General features: G+C 39.6%; 1 protein-coding gene across 5 annotated transcripts in view; it reads left to right on the top strand.

The window, feature by feature from the left end:
* The window catches only part of MYRIP (myosin VIIA and Rab interacting protein), a 211,077-nt gene that overhangs the window by 93,977 nt on the left and 91,597 nt on the right, over positions 1–25,503 (top strand). For all 5 annotated transcript variants that reach the window (XM_063407338.1, XM_063407319.1, XM_063407330.1 and 2 more), the window contains exon 3: positions 1,906–2,127. In XM_063407338.1, coding sequence (XP_063263408.1) covers positions 1,906–2,127 — 222 coding nt within the window. The remainder of the gene's footprint in view (positions 1–1,905; positions 2,128–25,503) is intronic.

The raw sequence follows: 25,503 nt of genomic DNA, 5'->3' as shown, positions 1-25,503 counted from the left end.
ATCCTCCTTGGATCATACAGCCCTCACTTTCACCAGCTTTTGGCCTGGGACGTGGGGCTCCTGCCTGTCCTTCTGTGCAGAGACAGTGCTGCGTCTCCCCCCATTGCTGCAGAGCAGCGTGCCTGCTGTGGGTGGAGGAGTGACATGGAGACTGTTCACTTCCCCTCTTGTTCCACTTGAAACACTGTCCATGTAGTACAATGGCAGGAGGGAGTAATGGAGACTACAACAAACTAGTCTAGCCAGCTCATTGAATCTCTGCAATAGTTCCATCACTTTACCCGAGGAAGCCAGTTTGACTTGCTTAATTCAGGCATTTCTCTTACATGATAATCTCTTGCCTTTTGCATTTTGCATATTCTGTAAAAATGTGGCAGAACAAGTATGTTTTGCCATCTGGACAGAAAAAAATTATAAGGATTATTTACTGAAAGTGCAAAGAGTATCTGTTTGAGCACCTAGTCTAGTTTAGTCGAACCCTTGTACAGGGTGTGAGCAGCATAAACATACATTGTTTTCAAATTTTAAATTTATTAGAAGGCATATATTTGGAATACTCTTAAATATGTTGTATCTGCAAGTTTAAAGATTATATGGTTTAGACCACTGCTTTACTTGTCTCTTAGATTTGAGGTTTAGAACTGACCTGTCAGATTTTCATAAATAGGCTGATTTTATTTTGAATTATGAATCTGAGGCAGAACTGGCAAATAAGGTGATATATAACCCAGTAATGTGATTCTTTTTAAAATTCCAGGCTTGGCTCACAATGATGTTCATAGATGATCTTGGTTGAGTTCCTGAATAAGTATGCAAGAAGTGTATTCTTTTTTTTCTGTAGCAAGATATTTAAACATTAATTTAAGAGTAAGTCAGCATGTTATGAATAAGTATTCTTGCAGCTTAGTCTGTTTTGTGATACCTCTAAATTTTGTTTTAGACTTCTGTGTTATTCTAGTCTTATAAGTGGTTTTTATCAGCAATTGGAAATAATAAAGTACTCTCCACTAGTTCTGAGAAATAGAGAGAATGAATGTAAGTATGTGCACGCTGTGTTAAAAGCTTTTATTTTACTTGTTTTTTATTGGTTCTTATTTCTTCTTGTAGTGTATGTCCTACTTGTACATGTCAAAATGTGTGATGAGTTTGCAGACTTGTCTGCCTTCACAACTCTTCCTTCTGCACGCTTTTTTATTACTCCTATCGTGGAATATATTGCCCAATTTGTAAATATCAAAAGCGCTGTAAAATGGGAGATAGCAATTTACTTAATACCATGCATACACAATTTATTTCAGTTTTTTAAAATAAATGAGCTTTTCTGCTGGAATACAGGAGACTTTATTCAGAGTGCCTGCAATTGCTTTCGCAGTTCTCTTAATATTGGTCCTAACTAGTAGAGCACCCAAATCTCTCTGAAATGACGGATATCATTAATGTTGCTTGACAAATTGGAGCTATTACGAATAATATGACCCTGTTGGTCAGAACAAAACAAATTTTTTGTTTTCAAAACTGTTGATTGGAAGGATTTTTTTAATTACTGTGTGCCAAGCTTTTTGACTTCCATAAACTGATTTTTGATTTGTAAAGGGTTCTGAGAGCAGCCTTGAATTTTCATACGGCTTCTGTGGCTTGGCACAGCTGGAGGGCTAAGGGTTGTCCCCTCGAACTGAGTGAATTTTGCTCTGGTTTGTGGCTCAGGGAGAGTTTAAGTAGGTTGGCCATGGGTGGCTTAAGCGAACAAAGGAATTTTTGCTTTACAGTTCTAAATTTAGAATATGCATTTCTCATGCTCATTTCACACCTGCAAAAGTTATTTGACGAGTATAACATGAATATGTGGAAAAAGGATAAAGATTTCCCATTGAAATTTTGTTTATGTTTTTGTTCTTTTCATTCCAGTGAAATGAAGCAGAAGTTGGATGAAGAGGGTAACAAGTGCAGCATCCTTTCCAAGCAGCAGAAGTTCAATGAGCACTGCTGCATTCGCTGCTGTTCCCCTTTCACATTTCTTATCAACAGCAAGCGACAGTGCCAAGACTGCAAGTACAACATCTGCAAGAGCTGCAGCACTTACCAGAAGAAGGAGAAAGCTTGGATTTGCAGTGTCTGTCAGCAAGCAAGGTAAAGGCCTGTTGTTCAGCAACTTGTGCAAAACAGCTGTGGCCTGACCTAAGATTTTCCTTGTATTTGTCAGTAGTTAACTCTGGTGGGGTAGGACATGAAGTACCTGTTTATATAGAGGTTGATTTATTCCTGACTTCCCTGTTTTTTGTAGAGGCTAATTTGTTTCGAGAGTGTTTGGTTACCTGTTCCAAGGCTTGTTTAGCTGGACTGATGTATCAGCAAGCAGTAACTGGGCATAGCTTGTGCAGGACTGGGATGTCCTGAAACACCTGGGTTACTAATGGAACCTGAGCACAGATGGTGGTAAGGCAGTTAATAGTTTGGCAGCTAATCCCACTGATGAGTCAGGAATGGAAGGAAGAATATTTGTGAATAGATCATCCAGCTGTGACTGTGTTTTAGAGTGCTTTTCTAAATGCCAGCTTATTCGTTGGGCTGCCTTGAGCTTGCTTTGGCAAGTACCCAAAGAAAATAGCTACCTCTTATAATTCGTAACATCTGCTAAAAATATGCTGCCAGGCTTCTGTTTGCAGAGGGTATCAGGGATTTACTATATCACCCTTCTGAGTGTAACAGAGCCCCAACATTTAAAGATAGCACCAGAAAAACAAAGCAAAACACTTAACAGTAGCAGAGGGGCCGTTCCTTGGATGGTGACTGTGACAGTCCTTGTCTGCAAGTTCCAAAAGCAGTTGTAACTGTGGTGATGTAGTCCTGACGACAAGTCAAAGTCCCTTTAACTCAGACAAGAAGGGTGAATGAAATAACTCGATTCCTTACAGTTTAATTTTGACCACTGATGACTAAAGCAGCGGGGCATATGTGACAAAGATGGCTTTTTATTCTTCATCTTTCTCTTTAGCGGAGAATGCAGGATGAAGAAAAGAGATAAGACCTTTAAAATGCTTTATGATACTCCTGTGCTCACCAAAGCCATACTATTCCCTCTTGCTTGCAAATAACACCCACTTGAAATCACAGACTGACTAGGTTGGAAGAGACCTTCAAGATCATCAAGTTCAACCCATGCCCTAACACCTCAATTAAACCATGGCACCGAATGCCACATTCAGTCTTTTTTTAAACACATCCAGGGATGGTGACTCCATCTCCGCAGGCAGACAATTCCAGTACTTTATCACACTTTCCATAAAAAACTTATTCCTAATATCCAATTTATATTTCCCTTGATGCAGCTTGAGACTGTGTCCTCTCGTTCTGTTATAGTTGCTGCCTGCTGGAGAAAGAGACCAGCCCCCACCTGACTAAAACCACATTTCAGGAGATTGTAGAGAGTGATAAGGTCACCTCTGAGTCTCCTTTTCTCCAGGCTAAACACCCCCAGCTCCTACAGTCATTCCTCGTAAGGCTTGTGTCCCAAGCCCCTCACCAGCCTCACTGCCTCCTCTGGACGCGCTCAAGGGTCTCAATGTCCTTCCTGAATGGAGGAGCCAGAGCTGGACACAGCACTCAATGTCCTTCCTAAACTGAGGAGCCAGAGCTGGACACAGCACTCAATGTCCTTCCTGAATGGAGGAGCCAGAGCTGGACACAGCACTCAATGTCCTTCCTAAACTGAGGAGCCAGAGCTGGACACAGCACTCAATGTCCTTCCCAAACTGAGGGCCCAGAGCTGGACACAGCACTCAATGTCCTTCCCAAACTGAGGAGCCAGAGCTGGACACAGCACTCAATGTCCTTCCTAAACTGAGGAGCCAGAGCTGGACACAGCACTCAATGTCCTTCCCAAACTGAGGGCCCAGAGCTGGACACAGCACTCAATGTCCTTCCCAAACTGAGGAGCCAGAGCTGGACACAGCACTCAATGTCCTTCCTAAACTGAGGAGCCAGAGCTGGACACAACACTCAATGTCCTTCCTAAACTGAGGGGCCAGAGCTGGACACAGCACTCGAGGTGTGGCCTCACCAGTGCCCAGTACAGGGGAAGAATGACCTCCCTGCTCCTGCTGCCACACCATTCCTGATCCAGGCCAGAATGCTGTAAGCTTACCTACTGGATCTGTGAATTAAGTGTGTGCCCTTTGACACAGGTCCTTAAAATCATAGAGATCCCAGATAGACAATGCCAATTTCCAAACATCAGTCTTTGAAGGCAAAGGTGGTTGTGTTCTTTGGGGCACCTGATGCTTCTCTGCTTTTTACCCTGGAGAACCTACAGAAACCCCCTTTTCCCTGGTGAGGAGGCAGATGAATGACAGGAGTATCTTTTCCAGCAACACAGAGAGCAGTGGAGCCAGTGCTTATTTCTGCCTTAGTCATTCAACCATTTCATATTACACCCCTTTCTTCCATTTATCCTGTGTTCACCCGTACGGGCAGGAGCACAGCAGACAGGTTTGTGGATGCTGATGAACTGCACTTAAAATACCTTTTGCTGAGTCCACAGAAAATGTCTCAGAAGAATTTAATTTCAGAAGAAAAATCTGTAGCTGTATTATAAAAATGCTATTTCTGACCCTTCAAGTCAGGGCTTTGCCCACAATCCTATGCAGCCCACAGAGTCACCCACCCGTAACTGAGTTATAAACATTTTCTTTATTTATGAGACCTGAGACATAGCTTGAGTTATTTTTCAGTGAATAAATTAACTAACATTGCTGCTAATCATTTTATGTTCTGGTTTATTGCTCTGTGCTACTTAAAAATCCCTGTAGGTAGATGAGGGGCTAGTATTCCTCAGAGACTGCTGGTGTATTTTGATTTAGTGGGGGCTTTTTCTTGTGTTGGGGGGGGCAGAGAGGTGGGTGGTAAAATTTTTTGGGGTTTAACTTTCGGTCAGTATTTCTTCCAGGGGAAAGCACATCAGTCTGTTGTGAGTTCCTCTCATCTTCACAGGGACTTATTCCTCAAGTGGACCATGTTCTCCTGCCTTTCCCCAGCTCCTCTGCTTGTGTCTTTTTATTTTAGCTTTGATAAGGCAGCACAGGTAGTGGAGGTGGTTCTTGGTTTAGCTGTTATTTGCCTGCACATCTTACTGCACAATAGAAAGTGAGCTCTAGTGGGCTAGAAATATCTGAAGGCAGTGTTACACTCAAGAACAGCAGACAAGTTGGGTTAGTCTTTTAAGGCTTGACCCTAGTGGAGATACCTATTCTGTTGATTCTCGTCTTCCAAGGCAGACATATACATTAGCATTTAGCAGAGAGCAAAAGTTCATGTCAGCATTTGAAACATAGAACATGTGTAGAAAAACGGCCCAAAAAGTTAGTCTCTGCTTCCTCAAAAAGCAGGAAACTCATCAATAAGGCAAGGAAAACTTTGGTGTCTGAGTTCCTTTAAAGCACATCTCCTGTTGGCATGCATCTTCTGAAAGTTAGAAATTTGGCTTGGTATGGAATCTCAGGCTCTGTAATGTAATGTAAATGTCTTTACAGCAATGTCTGAAATAATCTTGTGAAGAACAGGAGAACTTTCCTTCAATTTCCCAATTTTCCAGATTTAGCACATATTCTGCAAATGCTTTTTTATTTAGATTTGTCTCTGAATACTATTGTTAATGTTCTTGGGGGTTTCATCTCTCATGTACCTTCTTAGTCTGTAAGTACTCTTTGATAAAATTATATAATACTGATTTCAAGTTTTTGGTTTCTATATAGTGCAGTTCCGATTCTTCCAAAGCTCGGTACAATGTCTCCTTGTTAGACACCTGTCAGACAAGGTATTTGGGCAGTTTGCTGAAGTGTGCACCTTTTAAGTCCTCTTGACTAATTAGATTCCAGGCACAGTTTTTTTTATCCTCTGGATTAATGCTTTTGATGCCAGACACAGAGGTTCTTTGCTCATTTACTAGAAATAAGGCTTGCTCTCCATGTGTCTGTGACCACTTTTCCATTCCCCAAGGAGCTGTAACCCAGAACACCCTGCTTGTGATACTCTGCTTTCCAGTTTAACACTTATAATAACAAAAATAATAAAATATAAAAGAAAAAAAGGAAAAAAAGAAAGCGTAATCCATCAAAATGCATATTTTTGCAAGTTTTCTAAAATAATCACGTTTTGTTTCTGGATTGTACTATGAGTATATAGAGTCCAATACAAATAAGTTGTACAAACATCTGGCTGTCCATCTCAGCTTTTCACTATGGAATTTCCCTGTATTCTTGGTTCACTTCTTCACCATCTGTATGTTAAAAGATTTCTGTCTCTGTTGTGAGTGGGAGCATGGGCATTTAATCCTTTCATGCCTTCAGATCCATCTGGTGTGTGATTTTCTCACTTGTTCTCAAAACTCTTGCTCATGTAGTGAAAGTTCATCACTTAATGGGCTCCTGCTCTGCTTTCTTGAGCCAGGCCATGGGTGAGAGGGTGTGAGGAAGTCATTATTCTGCTTTCTTCTTATTCTGGCTGGTGGTGGTCCTTTGCTAGTAACAGTTATTAGGAGACAGAGACCCAGTCACTGGTCCTTTTCTCTGTCATTAATTAGTGAAGAGCAGAGTCATGCACATACTCAGGCTTCCTGCAGTCAAAGTAGTGTTTTGGGTGGCTCAAACTTTGTCACACTGGTTGCTTGCAGCACAGATTTATTTAAATGTTTAAGAGGACTGCTCTTTTTTTTTTAACTTTGGGTTTTGTATACCAAATTTAACTGCTGCTTTTAAAAAGAGGAAAGCAAAGGTATATCAATTACTTTCATCAACTCTTCAATACAGAATTATTGCTTGAATGTTGCTTATATTTTCTTTTGGTTTTTAGGGGGAGCCTTGCTGAATATAACTAGACTGTAACGATTTGCATCAGTAGCAAATGTAATTGTCTTACTGGAACTTGAAAAATAGTTAGCCTAATTAGATGTACATTAGGGTTTTTTAATGCACGTCAGAGTGAGATTTGTGAAAATGCTTTAAGGTCTAGTCTACCTGCAGTACCCAGTACATTTTTCTGCAAATGGCACATATTGGAATTAACATTAATGTAAATATGGAGTGATGCTTCTGATAAAATGAAAATTGCAACAGAAAATAGAAGTCTAGACTCACTTGGCAGGCAGAACACTCTTCAAATAGAAAAGAGCTCTGCCAGTCTCAGGAGCAGTCCTAAACAAAATCTTTGTATTTCATATGGTTTTGTTTGGAGGGCTTTGTAAAACAATGTGATGTGTTTTAATGTCAGCAGAACAAAGCATGTATTTGTGGAAACATGATAAAGTTAGCTTGCCAGAAGGATACATCTCTACTGCTTAGCTGATGCAAGTTTAAGTGTAAAACTCTTTACAGTCTCTACAGGGAGAAAGAAAGCACCAAAATTTGGCAAAATGTTGGTATGGTACTTGAGGAAAAGTAGTACTTCTGGTTAATAGCTGAACTTCGTATTTGTTTGTTGGTAACAAAAACAGTCAGTTTCAGGACTTAGTTGTGGAGAACTAATGAATATAAAATGCCGCTTAGCAATTTTATTTTGCTTTCAAGCTGGCTCAACCATCTGTTAAAAGGAAGCCAAAATGTATTTTAGGTAGTCTGCCTCAGCCATAGCTTGGAGCTTTGTGTATAGTTCTGTGACAGTTGCTATTTCTGCTGTTTGAGGTCCCTGTCTGACATTAGTGAGAACTTCTACAGAACTTGAAAGCTGTGACATTGACAAGTAAATGCCAGGAAATGTGTTTTTGCCTCCAAGATCATAGAATTGTATAGGAACGTTTGCTTGCTCTGTGTCATAGCACAGAAGATAAAGTCTTAGTTCTACTGTGTGCTTGTTGTCTTCATTTGACCCATAGGGGTCCTGTTCTGCTTTTTTGAAAGTTCTCTGAATGATCCCATTTGTACTGTACTTAAGGGATTTACTGATTTTAAAATTGTAGTGAAAATTATTTTTCTCAGCTGTATATACTTGTAGAAATTGATGCAATTCCTTCAAAAAATGCATGCTGCTCTATTCAATATTTTTTCGTCTTCTTCCTTGTCCTGCCACTGTCTCTCTGTTTTGTATTCTGTTGCTTGACCTCCTTGTCCTTACATGCTTTAGCACCACAGTGGGTCATAGACACTATATCCTTTTGCTCACTGTACCCACAAAGAGCAAGGACAAGAGCTTTGATTTTGCACAGGAGCCAAGAACAGTCTTTGGTTTATTCAGTTGTTCCCTAACTGGAGGAGGAGAGAGAGAAATGTGCAGACTGGTTGCTTTGACAGGTTGATCTCTGCTGGCTTTTTTGCTATACTGATCTGTCTTAATTATTTTGAAGTATGCACTGTGAAGAATTTCATTTCTGCTAGACAGAATAAAGCTGAACTTGCATAACATAGAGCAGACTGCAATGCTGCACTTAGCTTTAAGAAGAGTATCTAAAAATGGAACTGAAGAGGAGAGTAGGAAAGAGAGGTCTATTAAAACAGCTAAATACAAGTGCTGATTAGGCGATCTTTTCTAGCTTTAAGTAGCCTTGGAAGTGAATGTGTGCCTGAGTGCCTAGAGGACTTATCAGTGTTTTAGAAACTCAGGATCCCAGTTATAGCTGTCAAGTGACCTTGGGGAGACTTCCATGTGTCAGGTTTCCCCCTGTGCAGAATGGATTTGATGATCCTAAGCTCTTGGAGGTTAGTGGTTAGAAAGTTAAATTCTCTGGTTGTAAAGTGCTAAGTATTATTAATGTACTGTTATTAGAGGAGTTTTGCTGCAGTCAGCATGCCTAAACCTTTGTGGTTTTCAGTTGCACAGAAAGGTAAATGCTTGGATTCTTTGAGGGAATGAATGAGGGTAGAATATCATGGATTTATGTTCAATATTCATATATAAATGCTTGCCTGTGTTTAGCATCACCTACCTTCAGCAAGTCAAGCTAAGAAAGGCTATTAAACATTTTCCATAGCAGTAATAAATATTATGTAAATAGTGTGCAAAAATATTGAGACTGCTAACCTAGGAGGAGCTGGATATGAAAGGATGTAACACGGTTTTTCCACATAATAAGCAGCATACCGATTATAGGTTGGACTTACTTAGCCTTTCAGTTTTGCAAAAGCCGAGGTACTCTCAGTAAGGGTGACAAATTAAAAGCTAATTAAAATTGCACAAGATTCTTTAAGTATAAGCACTTAATGTCACGTGGGAACATCATGCCTTACAGTAGCTGAGATGGAAACTAATACATATCAAGCACAATTTATGGAAGAACTTCCCTTGCATCCATTCTGCAACTGGAACTTCATGTGCTGTTTGTCATAAAATGTATGTACTAAAGCAAGAAGCCATGCTGTGGTTAACACTCTAGAGGTAGCTCTAAGCAGAGTGCCCTTTCACACAGCCATATCACTGGACATCTTTTTATTATCACTAATGAAAGATTGCTACCTGGTTTGATCTATATTTGTTTCAGCATTTGGTGAGTTCATACTTTCTTCTGTTGTATTTGTGCGACCACCAAGATTTAACATAGTACAGTTTGCTGTGGTTTGCACAGGGTTTTTTTTTTCTTGGTGAGAAAATTGGGAATCCTCCGGACTTGTAGCCCTTGGCAGTGAATGGCAGTAACAAATGTGTCTTTCCTCTAGCTACTGCAGTTTGGGGTATTACCCTCTTAAAATGTTCTTGTGTTACCAAAGAAGTTAAGTGAGAATTTAATTTGTCATTTTAAAAAAGATTGACCACATCACTAAATAGGTCACTATATGTTCTTATTGTTCAGGCCCACCTTTCACATGAAATGGATACTGAAGGACTCACTGCTTAAGTGTCTCCAGTAAGAATCTATGAGATCCTACATTCACGTGTTCCATCCCTCTTCTGCAACTTGAGGGAAAAGGAAGTTGGAAAAAGCAATTGCCCTGTGTCTGACAAAGATGAAGTTCTCCAAACCTGTGTGCTGAATTAAGTATTTAGGTTTCTTGTACCTTTTTGTAGTAGCATATCTTTTCTGCACCTAGGTTTTTGTGAAATCTTCTTTCAGATAGGCACTGCATGAATCTGATTAGAGAGTAAATTACTCTTCTTATATCTTCTACTTTCTCAGCTTTCAAAATATGACCATAGATTTGTGGATCATCAAATAAATGGTAATGGTTATTTGTTATCTGTTCTGGAAGTGTGTTTCATGCACTTTCCTTCCTTACATCCCACCTGCATCTTTTGCTAGGGCTGTCCAGGCAAACATCTTGTCCACTTTAGCTCAGGAGCTAACAGACAGCTCTTTCATTTATCTTGTTTTCACAAACAGGATCATGTTAACATAGTGGAAAAACCATCTCTAACCTAAAGCTGTCTTTGAGTTTCTACCCCCATTCATTTCAAGTTGTTTTATCCTTTTTTGAAATCTGTTTTTGCAGAAGCAGCTTCAAAAAATGAAGATTGAATTTTGACATAGTGCCTAAATAAAAATTGCCTAAAACCAGAGCCCTTTTGTTTGCAGAAGTTGTGAACTCTTTGGAAGTGCTGTTTGATCATAGCAAAAGAAAGCTTTTGTTTTCAGATTAGTATTGGATTTATAGTGTGCTTGGGACTTACTTTGATAAATTGTTTTCATCAGAAAGGTGCTGTAGTAAAAACGAAAATTCTTCACTGTAATTGGAAAATAATGACGGCCAACATAAAAATAATCGTACCAAATATGTCTTCCATTCTCCTCATACCCCCATCCCCCACCAAAATACTTGAAACGTACATTTCTGGGAATCAGCATGGTGTGGCTTTAGTTTGACTTTTGTCTCTAGATATTAGAAGCCAACAGGGAGTTGCTAACACTCTTTTGAAGGAGTTTTGTTAGTCCCCTTTTTCGAGGGCTGTTCTGTGATGGAGTGGCCAGTGCCTTCCTGAATGAACACTTTTGCTTTGGGAAGGAATCTTCGTAAGGTAATGGGGTGAGTGTGGCTGCTGGATCTGTAATACTGCCTGTCCTGATCTTTTTGATTTGAAATTTAACATGCTGTAAAGCTTGTTGTAATTTGGTATGTGATGTCTCTGGGCAATATGTGGGTGTCAGATACCCATACTAGTTCTTTTCTGTTTCATCTCTGTTTCTATCCATTGATGATGTGAAGATTTGTGGGGTGCTTCTCCAGGCCCCAAGCTGAAAGAGCCTTCTTTCTCTTTTCATTAAGGTCCCAAGAGATAATTAGTACTGAATGAAAGTTTCTTCATCTAATTAGGAAATACTGTTTCCCATCATCTGTCACACTCTGAGGTTTTATGTGAGATTAATAGCATAATGGAGACATCATGGTTCACATTGTTCTCAATTTGCTGATGACAGATCTGCTTTGTGTTCATGGTTTTTCCTGGCTGCCAACATAGGGGCTTGTAAAATAGTGCCTGGAGTATGGAAACCTGAATAAATGCTTGTGAGATAGGGGAAACCCGTGTAAAAAATGGCAGAAATTGCATCAGGAGTCACATCTGTAATCTTGTCTCTGATGTGTTTGCAGAACTTCGTAACCTAGGGGATTTCTTGAGTTCTCTGTATCTCAGTTAATTGCAACTGTCAAAAGCACTTTCAAACTCTGGCAAGATAAAAAGTGAATTAATATCTGTTAGCAGCAAGAAAAAATTATGATGACTTCTCCCAATCCTGCAAACCCACCAGTAGCCAGGACTGTCTGTGGTGGCAGAGCATACCTTTGATCAAACATGCTTTTGGAAATTGTCCTGGGGGAAAAAGTGCTGTACTGAGAAGTGTGAATGTAGCTCCACTGTGAGCTACATTTTGAATGACCTTGCGTCCTGTGCTTCAGAAATTCTGAGCCGTTCATTTTGGGGCAGGGGGAAAGTAGTTCTCTTACATGTTCTAAAAAAGCCCACATTACAACTGGTGCCTTTCAGTCTTTGGTGATGTGACCTATCACAAAATGCCTTCTTGTGTTTTGCATCTACAGTCCAAGGGCTATTGGATGTAAGGGAATTTAAGGCGAATATTTTGGAACATGTTTATACCAACATTACTCCCTGAAACTCCTCGGAGTATAGACCACTCACACAAAAAACATTTAACTTAGTGTCTCTGTTAGTCCTGAGCATAAGGTGGCAACAGTGGTTGTTCTCATTTTTTTCTCTGTATTTTTCTTAGAGTGGAAATTATAATTAGAGATTGAATATTCTTGAGAGACACCAGCTTTCAAAGCAATCTTACATAGGGTTTGGGTAGAGCGGGTTGGTTTTGAGATGTGTGAAAGCATGCTTTACTGAGTCCATTCTGTGCAGTACATTTAAATACTGTATTTTCTACTTTTAAAATGTTGCAGTTGCTACCAAAGAAGGTGGTTCTGGTGACAGAAACAGCAACAGAGTAAAAGGAGATTGACAGAAAAAGTGTAAGGAGGAGGGTGGGAGAAATAGTACAGTTGTAGTTTGAAAAATTAGTCATGGAATGTGTCATTGTAATTCCCAACTGACAATTAAACAGCACATATCTGCATAAAGGATTAGTAACACTGGAGGGTAATGTTCAGGATCCTGAACAGCACTTCCAGTATATAATTTACAAATGGTTTGATGGATACCTGCCTCACACACTCCATAAGCTACCACATTCCAGTGCTTAATATAATTAGCAAACACAGACTTCCAGCTTTATAGGTAGCTGGCTATGACTTTACAATATGTTGCATTAATAGACTTAAGGAAAAAAAATAAAAGAAAAAGGGACAGCCAGCCAAAAATTACACTGTTTATCCCTCCTCAGGTATCAGGGTTCTGTGCCAGCTCCCAGGGCTTGTAGCTCCATCGAGCTCCTCTCTGGTGATGAGAGGTCCAGGGTGAAACAGAGCAAGTTATTCACAGCAGGTTCCACAGGGCTTGTAAAGGCAGTGAGAGCCTGAGTAAAATGTAGAGGTAAATTCAAAGCAATGCACATTGAGCTCTCTGTAGTGACATCACTTTTGTGATGCCTTTTTTTTAGTGACAGCTCACTTTTAGTAGGATGAATGGATGCTGAACAAGCTTCTCAGGTGATCAGCATGGACTAGCTACAGTAACAGCATCTAGAGTAATCTGGATGTGGAAAACATTGAGGTGGGAGTTTCGGGATAGAAACCCTCTTTGATCTCAGACAGCCAGTACTTCAGCCTTGCAGGCTGTATTTAAATCTGCTGACATTCAAAGGAATACAGAGCATTGTGCTAAATGAGCATATATGTCACCTCTGGAAGGTTTGTTCCAAGTTTGGCAGTGTCCTTTCCCACAGCTGCCATTGCTCAGATGCACCAGTTACTGATATTAGAGCATCATGTGAGGAAATCACTGCCTTGAAATTCTGAAAGTCAGCTTTCCTTCAGATGATCTCTGTTTAAGGGCAGCTGTGTTAAACTCTGCATGCCTCCAGGTCCTTTTTGGTGAAATGTAATAGTGGATGATGGTAATTCCTTTATGTTTAAGTGTAGAGCTTCTCAGGAAAGCATCTCCTCTAACTTTGGCTCAAATCTCAGGCACAGAACAGCTGATGGGTGCTACCAGAATGTAAATACAGATCAGCACCACTTCTGAACTCTCTTTTTTATAAAACAATGTGTGGTTTAACCTTTTTACGGGCTTTGTTAGCTCTTGTCACACAGAGATTCTGCTTCACTCAGTTCACATGTACCACTCCAGTTATTAAAGGGCACATTGAAAAGTTGCCACAGCAGCATTAGTTAAGCTGAAAAATGTTGTCAGAATTAGTTTGCAAAATAAAAAGTGAATGTATGCCTTCTCATTGTTGAAGCCAGGCAGTGACTTCTGAATTGTGTTAAATCTCATGAGCTGTCTGATACTTGCACAATTTTCATTTAGGTTATGAAGGCATCATTGTGGCTTTCAAAATTATTTGGACACTTCCATTTTCCTGGATGGTTGCTGATGCTGATTCTGTGTATTTCAAATATCTTTGACTGCTTTATGAAGGGCAGAAGAACTTCAAATCAAAACTTTACTTTGATGTATATTTAAAGGTAGAAAATTAACACATAGATTCTGCTATGGAGGAAAACGTTGTTTTCTCTATGTCTTGATGTATCTTATAGCTCAGATATATATGAGGACTCATAGATTTTTTTATAGTACATTAAGGGAGGAAGTATTTTTATTACTCTGGAGGTGACAGAATTCAGGTGAGGAAGTAGAAGGCGAGCCTGGATTCTGCTTCCTGCTCAGAAGATCCTCACCATCTGGTGTTGAGTAGGTCACTCTCGCTTTCCCTTTTTTTTTGCTCCATTATGACAGAAATGTAATCCCTACCTTGATAAGCCCATGTGAACTTTATATATATATACATATATATATATAAAAATAAAATTCTTTACTTGCTGTCATACAGACCTGGAGTTTAAATAAAAACCATGGATGTGACAGGCTCCATATGGGTTTTGGAAGGCTCCAGGCTCTGATAAACTTACTGTCTTGAATGATGAACAACTTAACTAAGTCAGGGATTTAAAAACTTATCTCCTTCTGCATCCTCTGTAAGGATCAGTGCAGAGCCTCATCTCATCTGTCAGGAGAGTATCTCCAGTCTACTTTTCTCTGTTATCCTTATTGTGTGTGTGTGTGCTCTGTGCCCTATTTTGGCCAGAGTTTGAAGAAGGGCTTTCCATGACAGAATAACATGTGACTTTGTTATACCCACAAGGTAGGTCCGTGTTCAGAAATGCATCAAGATAGTTCAGATTTTGCTGTAAACATAGGAAAATGGTGGAAGGGTGGAGACACAGAGCTAGGATTTCTGCCTTCAGATTAAAAAAAAACCCACTCTGTAGACTTTTAAAAGTTGGTTCACACTGCAGTGGTGTGTTTTTCAATGGTCAAGGCAGTGCAATTGGACCTGAGAGAGACCTGTGGAAAAAGCAGCCTTTCCTGTCTAAATGATTGTAAAGTTAAATCAAAGAGAGCTCACTGGAAAATTCCTTAGTGGAGAACATAGCAGATGGGAAATCTTGATCAGAAAAAAACCAAAACATAAAAATAAGGCTTTGCATTTAGCGAAGGGAAACACCTCCTCCGTAGTAGCTGTCTTTAGCTGTTAGATTTCATGGGTTTAATATTTTTTTAATAGTGAAGCAAAAATCTAAAAACTGTGCTTCTTCTGGTTATCACATAGACATTATCACGTATTCCAATTAACAGACTGTTTCGGGCTTGTGTCCAGGGCTGGCTGATTTGGTTGAAATTGGACAGCTGATAAAATAAACTCTAAAAGTAGCCTGGTCCCTTGTGATGGGGTTTCGTAAATCGTAGCAAATCCTGTTCATGAAATCAGATAAGGGTGTACTTATACAAATGGCATCTCCTCCTGTCCTTTCTGGGAAGACCATCAGATGAAGTTTACAAAGATGCACCTGGGGAGCCAGACCAGGAATGACAGCTTAATATAAGTGAGAATTTGCATTCTGTAAGTAATTTCCTTTTAGCAGTGCTTGTAGATACAGAGCGAGCTAACTTATATCCTACATGTTTCATCCAACTTCCATTGTTACAACATGTATAAGAGAAAATCAGTATGTAACATACATGATTCTTGCCCTTGGTTAGTAAGATCTGGATCATTCTGCAGATAGGCTTTGTGTATCGAGGAGGTTGTTACATAAGCATTATTGATGGAACCTCCCAAATTCTGTTATTTACATTTTGCAAGAAAAAAAAGCCCTCAGACATTATGTGGTGGGAAAGAATTAGCTTAGTTAGAGGATGCTTTTAAGTGGAACTGTGTATTAACCAGAATTTCCTTAGTAGTGGTCAGTTTCTGTTAAGGCAAGCCAGAAAGCATAACTCCCTTACTATGCTTTTGTGATGGCTAAAAATGTCTTTTGCCTTTGGTAGCAAAGATTCTGGCAAATCTAAAGAGACCTACTAGGGTGGGGAACCAGGTGCTAAGTATCTTTATGCTTCTCTGTGATGTGACTTTTTCTAATCCTGTCAGAACAGCAACATATTGGTTGTTTGGCTCTTTTCCCTATTTTACATATACGTAAGACAAGCAGAAAATCTTCTTTTTTCCTCATTTAAAATGACTTGCTCTCACTAGTGCACCATCTTCCTAGAGGATGTAAAATGTTCCTTGGTACCAAAACCCACATAACAAATCTTCAGAGCCCCTGCACGGGCACAGTGCTGTTTGAGAGCACAAAGGCTCGCTCCTTTCAGGCAGAAATCTCACAGGTCTGTTCTGCTTTTAATTCTAGCTGAATAATTGTCTCCAGATGCTTCTATAGATTCATCTCGATCTGAAGACTGAGAATAAATGCAGCATTTATGGCCTCAGAGAGTCTGCACAAAGTAAAATGTTTCTACCGTTATCCTTACTGTTGGGATTTATTAGACAGCTGCTTTTATGCCTAATAATTAAAAAACCTGCAGCATCAGGGGATATTGCCACAGGTCTGAAATAAATTAATTCAAGCTGACATCAAGATTTAAATGAGCTTTGCTTTTTCTTACGACAGGGAGCTGTACCATCTCACTTTTTTTTTTAGCAAATTGCTAACTTAGTCTGGGTTTGCAATAGAATTTTTTTTTCCAAGAGATAATAAGCTCCTTCCATGAGGTGAATTGCCTAGCTTTCTACTTTTCAAAAGTAATCTAAATTTTTGGTTATTTTCCTCCAGTTGCTCCTGTTTTCATAAATTTACACTGAAAGATCACAAAATACTTAGGGCCTTTTAAATGGTTTACACAAAGCCTCTGCAAGATGTCATTTGAGGTTCTGTGTTTCCTTTGATACCAAGGATTTAGTTGTATGTAAAAGTACTGTGTCTAAATGGCTTTTCTGTGTATTTACAACCTCTTTGGCCTCATTACAAGAAGAACATAAAAAATGTTAATTTAGTACATTTAAAAATCCACAGTGGTGCTGTCAGAGGGAGGAAAAACCACCCTGCCTTTCGGAGTCAGTGTGTGTATATCTAGTGGAATCATGTGGTCCTGGTTTAGCTTATACAAATAAATATGAACTATAAATAAACATTCACTAACTTCATCTGTGAAATTTACTTGATGTTGTTATGTCAATACTGTTTGCGTTTCCATAATTGAAGTTAAAATGAATTAAATATTTGAAGCAGAGCTCCACAAGAGGGATACTTCACAAGAGATAGCCTTCATATTGCTGCTAAGATTAATAAATACATCTAGGGGGTTGAAGTAAATAGTCTGAAAATTTTATAACTATCTTGATTAATTTGAATTTAATCTAACTTAAAAATAACTTCTCTCCATAATGTAGCATAATGACAGAACAGGGCAAGCTGTTCAAACTTCCCATTTGACTTATTCGCTGAAACCTTTTGTTATGTATGGGAAATTTCCTCTTACAATATGGTTCTTCTGCCATTCTCTATAATGAAAGATGTTTTTTCAGCAAGGAATTAAGACAGAAATTCTTAATATCCCTTTGTTGTCTCAAAATTATTTCGCCTATACTCTTCTGTTCAGCAGGACAGTCTTTTAAATGCACATTACTCACTGATCTCTTAAAGGGAGTAGATCTCAGTGCTTCGTGGGGCAGAGAGCAACTTTGAGCTATCCCTGCTCTGTTCAATATTGACATATTCATCTTGCATTGCCAAATGAACCCCAACTTTCATTGCACCACAGTACAGTTAAGTAGGAATAAAAAATATTCTTTAAAAATCTTAAACCCGGGACTGTGAGCCTTATAGGACTGAAGGCTATGATTGGTACTGCTTTTAGCTGTTTGTGAAATTCTGCCTTGCAGGTACATACCTTAATGTAGCTGTATCTATTTGAGATGTAAGTTGACCTTTTAGTTTGGTGGATTTGGGATCACAGACACAAATTTGCAGATTTTTTTTTTTTTAAGCTTAAGTTTACTTCCACAGACTCTTGACTGCAATAATAGATTGAAATAGGCTTAAAATTTAAACCCAAATATTGAAATTATAGAAGGGGTAAAAAAATGCCTAGATTTTTTGGAACGATTTTGGTAGTTCATTTCCCAGTAAAAATATTAAGAATTTCATCTTGTAAATAATAGGTCGGATACTGAGAAAACTCAGAGCAAATGAACAGACAAGTGAATGAATGCAAGTGAAAGAAAAATGTCATGTACTCTGCAGAGAAAATTCCTTTCTTTATTATTCTGTGCTTACATCAGAAACCTGCTATTTAAAACTTGAGTCATTTTCCTAGAGACCTTCTATTTGTCTTCCATTTGGTCTTTGATTATATTTCCTTGGTAACATTTCACTTTTCTGTTTTCCCATTCTCTAGCTTTACCTTGAAATACAAGAGCTGGTTATTATTGAGAAAAGATACAGTTCAAGTCAATCTTAGTGCTTCGGGTTATTACTTTTACTGACACTTCTTTTTATCAGCTAGTGCAAGAGATTTATTCTTTGCATCGGTAGTGATCTAGTTGTCTTTCTTTGCTCTTAATGTTTCTTAACAACATTTTTAACATTCTTTAGAATCTTGAGGGCTGCAAAAAGAAAATCCCTGGGATCCGTTAAACACAATCTAATGCTGTAAGTATCTTAGTGGCATAGAGGTGTTTAAAGAGCATTTTAAGTTGCAATAGTGAGCACATGAGAAATATGTTTTGCAATGATTAAGAAAGAAGACAGTGAGGGGATAACTCAAACATATGCATTATAAATTCTTTTCAGTCTGTGATTTCTCACTGGTTTGCACACAGGACATCTGACTTATTGTGGTCCCACTGCAGAAGAGAAATAAGGACTATCCAGAGGTTAAAGCTGTTATTTGTTTCATTTGTTTCAGAAGCTGAGAGTAATGTGGTCAATAAGCCAGAAATTGCCCTGGAGGCACAGCTTACATTTCTTTACAGCAATCTTCACAGCTTCTGTAGTCGTCTTGCAAAGAAAAGAACAAACCAAAAGAAGTTTTCCTCGTGTGCTATTAGACTGAGACCTATGTGCATCTGTAGCAATGTCTGCCTGTTTCTGCAAACCTTGCAGGTCTTTGGCACTCGAGGCAAGAAGAGCAGCAGGTGGTTGTTACCCTTTGGGAGGCAGCCTGAGAGTAAAATGCAATGCTTTATCAAGTTATTTCTTTGAGATCTGTCAACAGCAGATGACTCAGGCTCTGCTCTTGCCTTTGCAAGGGTGTGTGCTTTAGTGAGCATTTATTTTTATATAGAGTGTATTGGCAAAGTCACGCTATGCTGCAAAGTCTCTGTAAACTTCACTGTGGTTTCTCAAAATCACATAGTTTTGCCAATGGTTTCTTTTTTTGTTTTCATGGAGCAAAAATGCACAAACTTTCTGGTGTCTTTCAGAAGTCATCCTCCAACACATGCAAGAGCAAAGCCTCTCAAGGAAAAAATCAGAAGATTAATGTTTCCATATGTGTGAAAAGTGTAGTTTAGCCTCATCCTTAGAAATTGCAAAACAACATTGATATTTTTTTCTAAATATTTAGTGTAAGGCAAATTCCCACCACAACACAATTCAAAGAGTTGAAGTTTATCCAAGTAATGAAGAACAGATGGAGATGTCAGGTAATCTTAAGAAAGTAACAGTTAATTATAAGCCAGTTTACAATATACTTCAGACCTTACCTGCCCACCTCCTGACAACCTGTAATTAACTAACTTGGTAGGGACACGCTTCCTACCACTGATGAATATTTTCCTTTCTTACAGTTTGTTTTCATTGGTGATGCCAATAAATCTTTTTCTGATCATTGTACGCCTTATGTGCTTAGAAGCTAATTGCCTTACAGGGTTTATTTATCTTTCTCTACACTTAAGTAAATGGTTTCAGCAAGGGAGCCACCATATTGCTTTCTCTTCTAATTCTGCCTGGTTTTGCAATGCATTTTCATTTACTGGAAAAGCATTAAGACACAAGCAGGTTCTGGCATACAGCAGAAAGCAAGAGTCTTGTTTCCATTTCAAGCACATTTTTTCCTAATTTCTGTTCTCATAGTGGGGATCAGGGATTTATTTAGGGTTGTGAGATGTGCTCTATGAGGCAATGAAACCTGGTCCACTCATTTGGCCTAATTAAAATCTTGGAGTACATTGCTGTAGTGGAGCCATCCATGTGCAGTGGTTAAGAACATCCATTAAGGCTTTGGTAGATCAGATTGTTTTGCATATTCTTCAGATATTGTTCTGCATATTTCCAGATTTCAGGCTTTTCTGGGCAGAAATTATCTCCTCCTACTTGTTTTCTCTGTTGTCAGGCATGATAGGGCCTTAATATGGATGGACTTGCTGCAGAAATCCTGTGTGATACTGAATATCAAATTCTAGTACTGTTTCCCTTCTGGAAGATGGTTTGCTTTCTTCCTCACAGCCTGCTGTAGAGATTTCCTTGAAAGCCTGAAAATTAAGTTATAACCTTAATTAACACAGAGCTAGGAGTTGTTCCATCATGGATTATTTGATCATGTGAGTGTGGCTTCTCTGTCTTTGCAAGCCAGGCTGAACTCAAGATCCTTTTACTGCTCCTGATGATCAGTTAAGTGATAACCATGAAAGGGAAGATTTAGTAGTGGGAAAGATTTGCCCTTCTGAATTTAAAGGTGGCATTGGAAACAGTATACCATATTGAAGATTTACTGTGAAATCTTAATCCATATTTCTCCTCTCTTCTTGCTGGCAGATTGGGTCTGTGCCTAGAGTAACTGAGCTTTTCTTTTGCTAGAAACTAGTGTTCCAACAGAGTGCTGCACATCCAGAAGTCCTGAGGAACTTTGTTTTGCCATAATCAAGTATGCCTGTTCACATACTAATTCTTCTAATAAACTAGCCACAGTAGTATGCTTTGTAGTGTGAGACACAAAATTTAGTTTGGATTTGTTTTTTGTGGTATGGCTCTTACTTGCTTTCTTTGGTTACACAACAGTATTGAGCTGAAAGTGCGAATTTTAACTATACTGAAGTAAAATCCACCTGTGATTTAAGAATATGGTGGACTTAGAGCACCCAGAAGGGAAACCACAGCTTCAGTTTTCTTACTTTACTATTGATCTGTGTTATGAAATTCAACTGTTTTGGAAAATCTGATTTTTTTACCTTTGCCATCTTACTAGGGTTTTTAATGTCTGGGGTTTTTTTTCCAGGAAATTACGCATAAATTTCCCAAGCTTGCCTTTTTTTTTTTACTCTAGTGTAACAGTGTTAGGTTTCGAAGTGTTGCCATGCTGTGCAGATTAAAAGAGGAAGCCAGAATTGCTATAGCCAGAGGTTTTAGTGTCTGACTTACTGAATATTAAGACCAGTTGCTATACCAACATTGTTATCCTAGTACAGAAGTCAATATTTTAGCTGGTAAGATACATTATAAATCTCGAATTACTGTTTTCTCGATCAAGTCTGCCTAGGAATAGCGGAATTTTTACTCTTCAGAAATATAGTTTTCTTATTCTTTTTTCTCCAAAGGAGGAGCAAGCACTAAATATAATACACATTTAATAATATGCTGAAAACTGTCAGCTGATATTTTAAGAAAGTTAGAATGTTTTAACATTTGTAAATTAAGTATTTAAGATACTTTTCTTCCTTTTCTTAAAGAATTCTGACAAGTCAGTGTCTGAATGTGAGTCTGTACCTTTCCTGTAGTATAGTAGATTGAAATATCTTCATAAACTGCATTGTTTCACACACGTTTTGCAAATTTCTCTGACTTTTGTGCCAGACATGATTACTTCTGTAAGGTAGTTTCCTCTGCTTTCTATAATGGAGTCAGTTACATACTTCCCTTCAATTTATTTCAGCATTTTCACTTTTAGTGGGAATGAGGTAAATGAGTGCAGTTCACATGCCAAAAGATGGAAAGGAGTGGAATATGCACAGCATGCACAGCTGTCACAAGGACACAAGATATAAAGGTGAATTACAACAGCTTATTAAGGAATTAATTACTTCTCACATTTAAGTCTAAGACTGGAATTAAATTCTTCAATTTGATGCAATCTGTTGTTGGCAGAAGGAGAGAAAGCACACCATGAAAGAAACCATGGGGAGATACTTGCATACACTTGCATCAGCTGTAGTTGGGTCATTGCAAGCAAACTGTGCTGTTTATGTACTGAAGCACCAGCAAATCACAGAGCCATTGAGGTTGGAAGTTATCCTCTTGTGGTCATCTTGTCTAGCCCCAGTGTTCAAGCTAGAGCAGGTTTTCCCTGAATGCATCCAGCCAAGCTTTCAATATCTTCATGGAGAATCTGTAACCTCTCTGGGCAGCCTGTCCTACTGTTCCACCATCCTCAAATGGAAAAGAAGTATTTTCCTGTGTTTAGATACAATATTTTGTAGTCTTGTTTGCCTATATTGTCTCCTGTCCTATCACTGGGCATTACTGAGAAGAGCCTGGTTGCCTCTTTTAATTTCCTCATATGAAGTGTTTATTAGTCCTCTTTTCTCCCTTATGAAGAGTGTCCAGTCTTCCAGCCTTTCTTCATCTCCCATCGATGGTACTGTACTTTAATCATCTTTGTGGTCTTGCCCTGGACTTCTCCAGTAAGTCTTTGTTCTTCTTGTACTGCGGAACCCAGAACAGGGCACAGCACTCCAGATGCATCCACATCAGTGCTGAGTAGAATAGAGAGGAAGAATCACTTTCTTCAGGCTGATGAGGATGCTTATCCTAATGCAGCCCAGCATGCTGGTTTACCTTCTTTTTGTTTGGTTGTTTTTTTTACTATGATAGTGTGTTCCAGACTCATAGTCAGCTTCTTTTCCAGCGGGATCACCAAGGTCCTTCTAGGCAGACCTGCTTTCCAGACAGTCAACTCTCAGACTCTACTGGTGATTTCTGCTTTTCCATCAAGCCAGTCATCTCACTGAGGAAGGCAATGAGGTTGGTCAGGTATGATTTCCTCTTTGTAACTCCATGCTGACTGTTCCCTTTTTGTATTTCATGTGTTAGCAAATGCTTTCCAGGAGAATTTTCTCCATCACCTTTCCAGGGATTGAGGTGAGGCTAACCAGCCTGTAGTTCCCTGAATCCTCCTTCTTCTTCAAGATCAGAAAAACATTTGCTGCCTTCCAGGTTGGGGTATGAAGGCTGAGTACATAGTACCAAGGAGGTGTGTTTAAAAACTGAAAGAATTCTGTGTGATTTTTTTTTTTCTGGAATTAATGTAATAAAATATGATGCACTTGAGAAAAGTTATTGGAATGCAAGTAATTAATTGAATTCCTGTTCCACGAGGACAGCATTCCTCGTGGAACAGGAATGTGTGGCCATTCCTCCTGCTGAGTCCTCCAAGTACTATGGCGTATGCTCATTAGAGTTATCTGTAAAACTGCCTCAGGTACACATTGGTGTAAATCTTGTTTCGTGTTTTCGATGTTTGAAGTGACACCAGTGCAGCCCTGTAAAAATGTAGGTGTAGGTCTTTTGGAAGACTTTACCACATTTAAACTGGCTTTTATGGGGTATGAAAACCTGTGCTTTAAAAGGGCAAGTGCTTGGCAGGTTGGAGGGGTGTCCAGAGCAGCCACGATCTTGATCAGTGGTGAGCAGTAGTTTGTGTGCAGTGCCACGTTCTGCACAGAATTTGCCCTGCCAGTTTGAGAGCTACTGCAGACACCCATGCAGTCTTCTGCAGGGCCAGATCCTTTCTCAGTTGCTAATAGTGTCTGCCCTCAGCTGCGTTCTTGAGCTGCACTTCTTGTCCAGGGTTTGCACTGATACTTATAGAGCCTTCAAAACTGCAGTAACCCTTGTATCTCCTGGCAGAGCACTAGCTGGTAATCAGGGTATGCTTTCCAGTCCCTCTGTCTGGGGGCCTTGCTTTCTTCTCTTAGCAAAAGTTCTCCACACTATTGTTTCTAAAAGTGCTTGTGTGGCCTCGATTACAGTGGTTCAGTACAGTGACATTGTCGTCATGCTTTATTTTTAAAAATGACAGCAGCACAACAGAAATACCAATTCAGTGTCACATTCACCATGGGAGATTCAGTCTAGTGGAGAGAACAATGGCCTGACAATCAAGGGGTCAGCCTCTATTTTTGGTTTGCTCGCTGACTGGCTGCATGGCCTTGGGCAAGTTGCTTTCACCTCTCTGTGCTTCTGTTTTCCCTCCAACTCCCTGCCTGTCTTTTTCATTTAGATGATTAGCTCCCTTAGGCAAGGAATGCCTCTTGTTTGTACAGTTCTCTGTGTTTTGTTGGAGGCCTTGGGGTCTCCAACTGTGTAACAGTAGGGATTCACGTCAGTATTGCCACTTAGGTCTCATATACAGTTCCAAGGGGTCTATTTTTCACAAAGGGATGGATGTTCCTGGCCCTTGTGTTAATAGTGTACAACAGGGAGCTGTAATGACAAGAATCTTCTCTTTTTGATGTGTCAGAGCTATCACATCTGCAGGGCTTAGATCAGGGCTCATGCAAGTGTTGTTCCTGCTGATGCTGGTGTCACTCACACAGGAGTGTGGTGTGTCCTATGCTTGTGTAGGTAGCCCAAGAGTGAGATGTGCTGAGGCAGCACATGGTCTGTCAACCACCTGGCCCTGCATATCCTCAAGGTATGCTCATGGTCAGGCCTTGAGCCATGTAGAAAGATTTGGAGTAGTTGATTCCCTGTATGATCTGTCTGTATTGATGTTTGGAGTCCAGAGTAGCCAAAGATCTTACACGTGGTTAGAGATCCAGATCTACAGAAGCTAAGAGAGAGAATAGTCAGCAGTGTCCTCACTCAGGACTGGTTGGAGCCGTGCACTACTGTGCTTGCATGTAGAAGCAGACCAGGATACCCACTGTTAACTGGCTGCTGTAATGGTAACCAGCATACAAATGCCTTGAGCTCATGATTTCCCTAATCCTGGCTTGTTAGAGCCACTCAGCCTTGAGGCAGTGCTCTTCTTTTGAAAGATTTTTCAGCAATTGCGTTTGCCTTTTCTCACAGCTGTCACCAGAGAGGTGCACTGCCTGTTGGGCTGATACTTTTGTGTCCATCCTCTCACAAGCCCCTTCCCCTTCCCCATCCAGAAGTGCCCCAGCTGGGCTGGCATACACTACTGTGACACTCACGGTCTCACATTCCTTACTGTTCCTTCCTCGTAAGTTGTCAGTAATTTATGTTTAGTGACAGCATGATGTCATTAGGGGGTTTCTCCTTCACATGGTACGTGATGTTGCTGGCAGTCATGGTTTTATTGTGGATCTTGTCGTGATTCCCCTTAAGGATTCAGTTTCTACAGCAATGGAAACTAAGGCTTCTTTCTTAAAAATAGTTGTGATGCTCAACTCTTTTGAGCTGAAAATATGATTCTGAAATGCTAGAACATTGAAGCAATAAGTAAAAATACATCAGTTTGTTCTATTTCTTGTAGTCTGAGTTTTTAAAAGGTCAGGATTGACAGAACTAATTACATAATATAGGGAAGAAATTATAACCTGCTGCCACCCACTGTCCATGCAATTTTAGTGGTACTGAACACCCACCTCCCGAAGTGGAGGATACACTCTCATGATGGATCATAGCTCATCTCTTGTCGAGGAAACAATACAGGCTGGGATGTGTT

This window comes from Prinia subflava, chromosome 1 (assembly GCF_021018805.1).
Source record: "Prinia subflava isolate CZ2003 ecotype Zambia chromosome 1, Cam_Psub_1.2, whole genome shotgun sequence".
Classification (NCBI taxonomy): Eukaryota; Metazoa; Chordata; class Aves; order Passeriformes; family Cisticolidae; genus Prinia; species Prinia subflava.
Note: the sequence above shows the minus strand (reverse complement) of the source record. Positions and strands in the feature narration are given on the sequence as shown.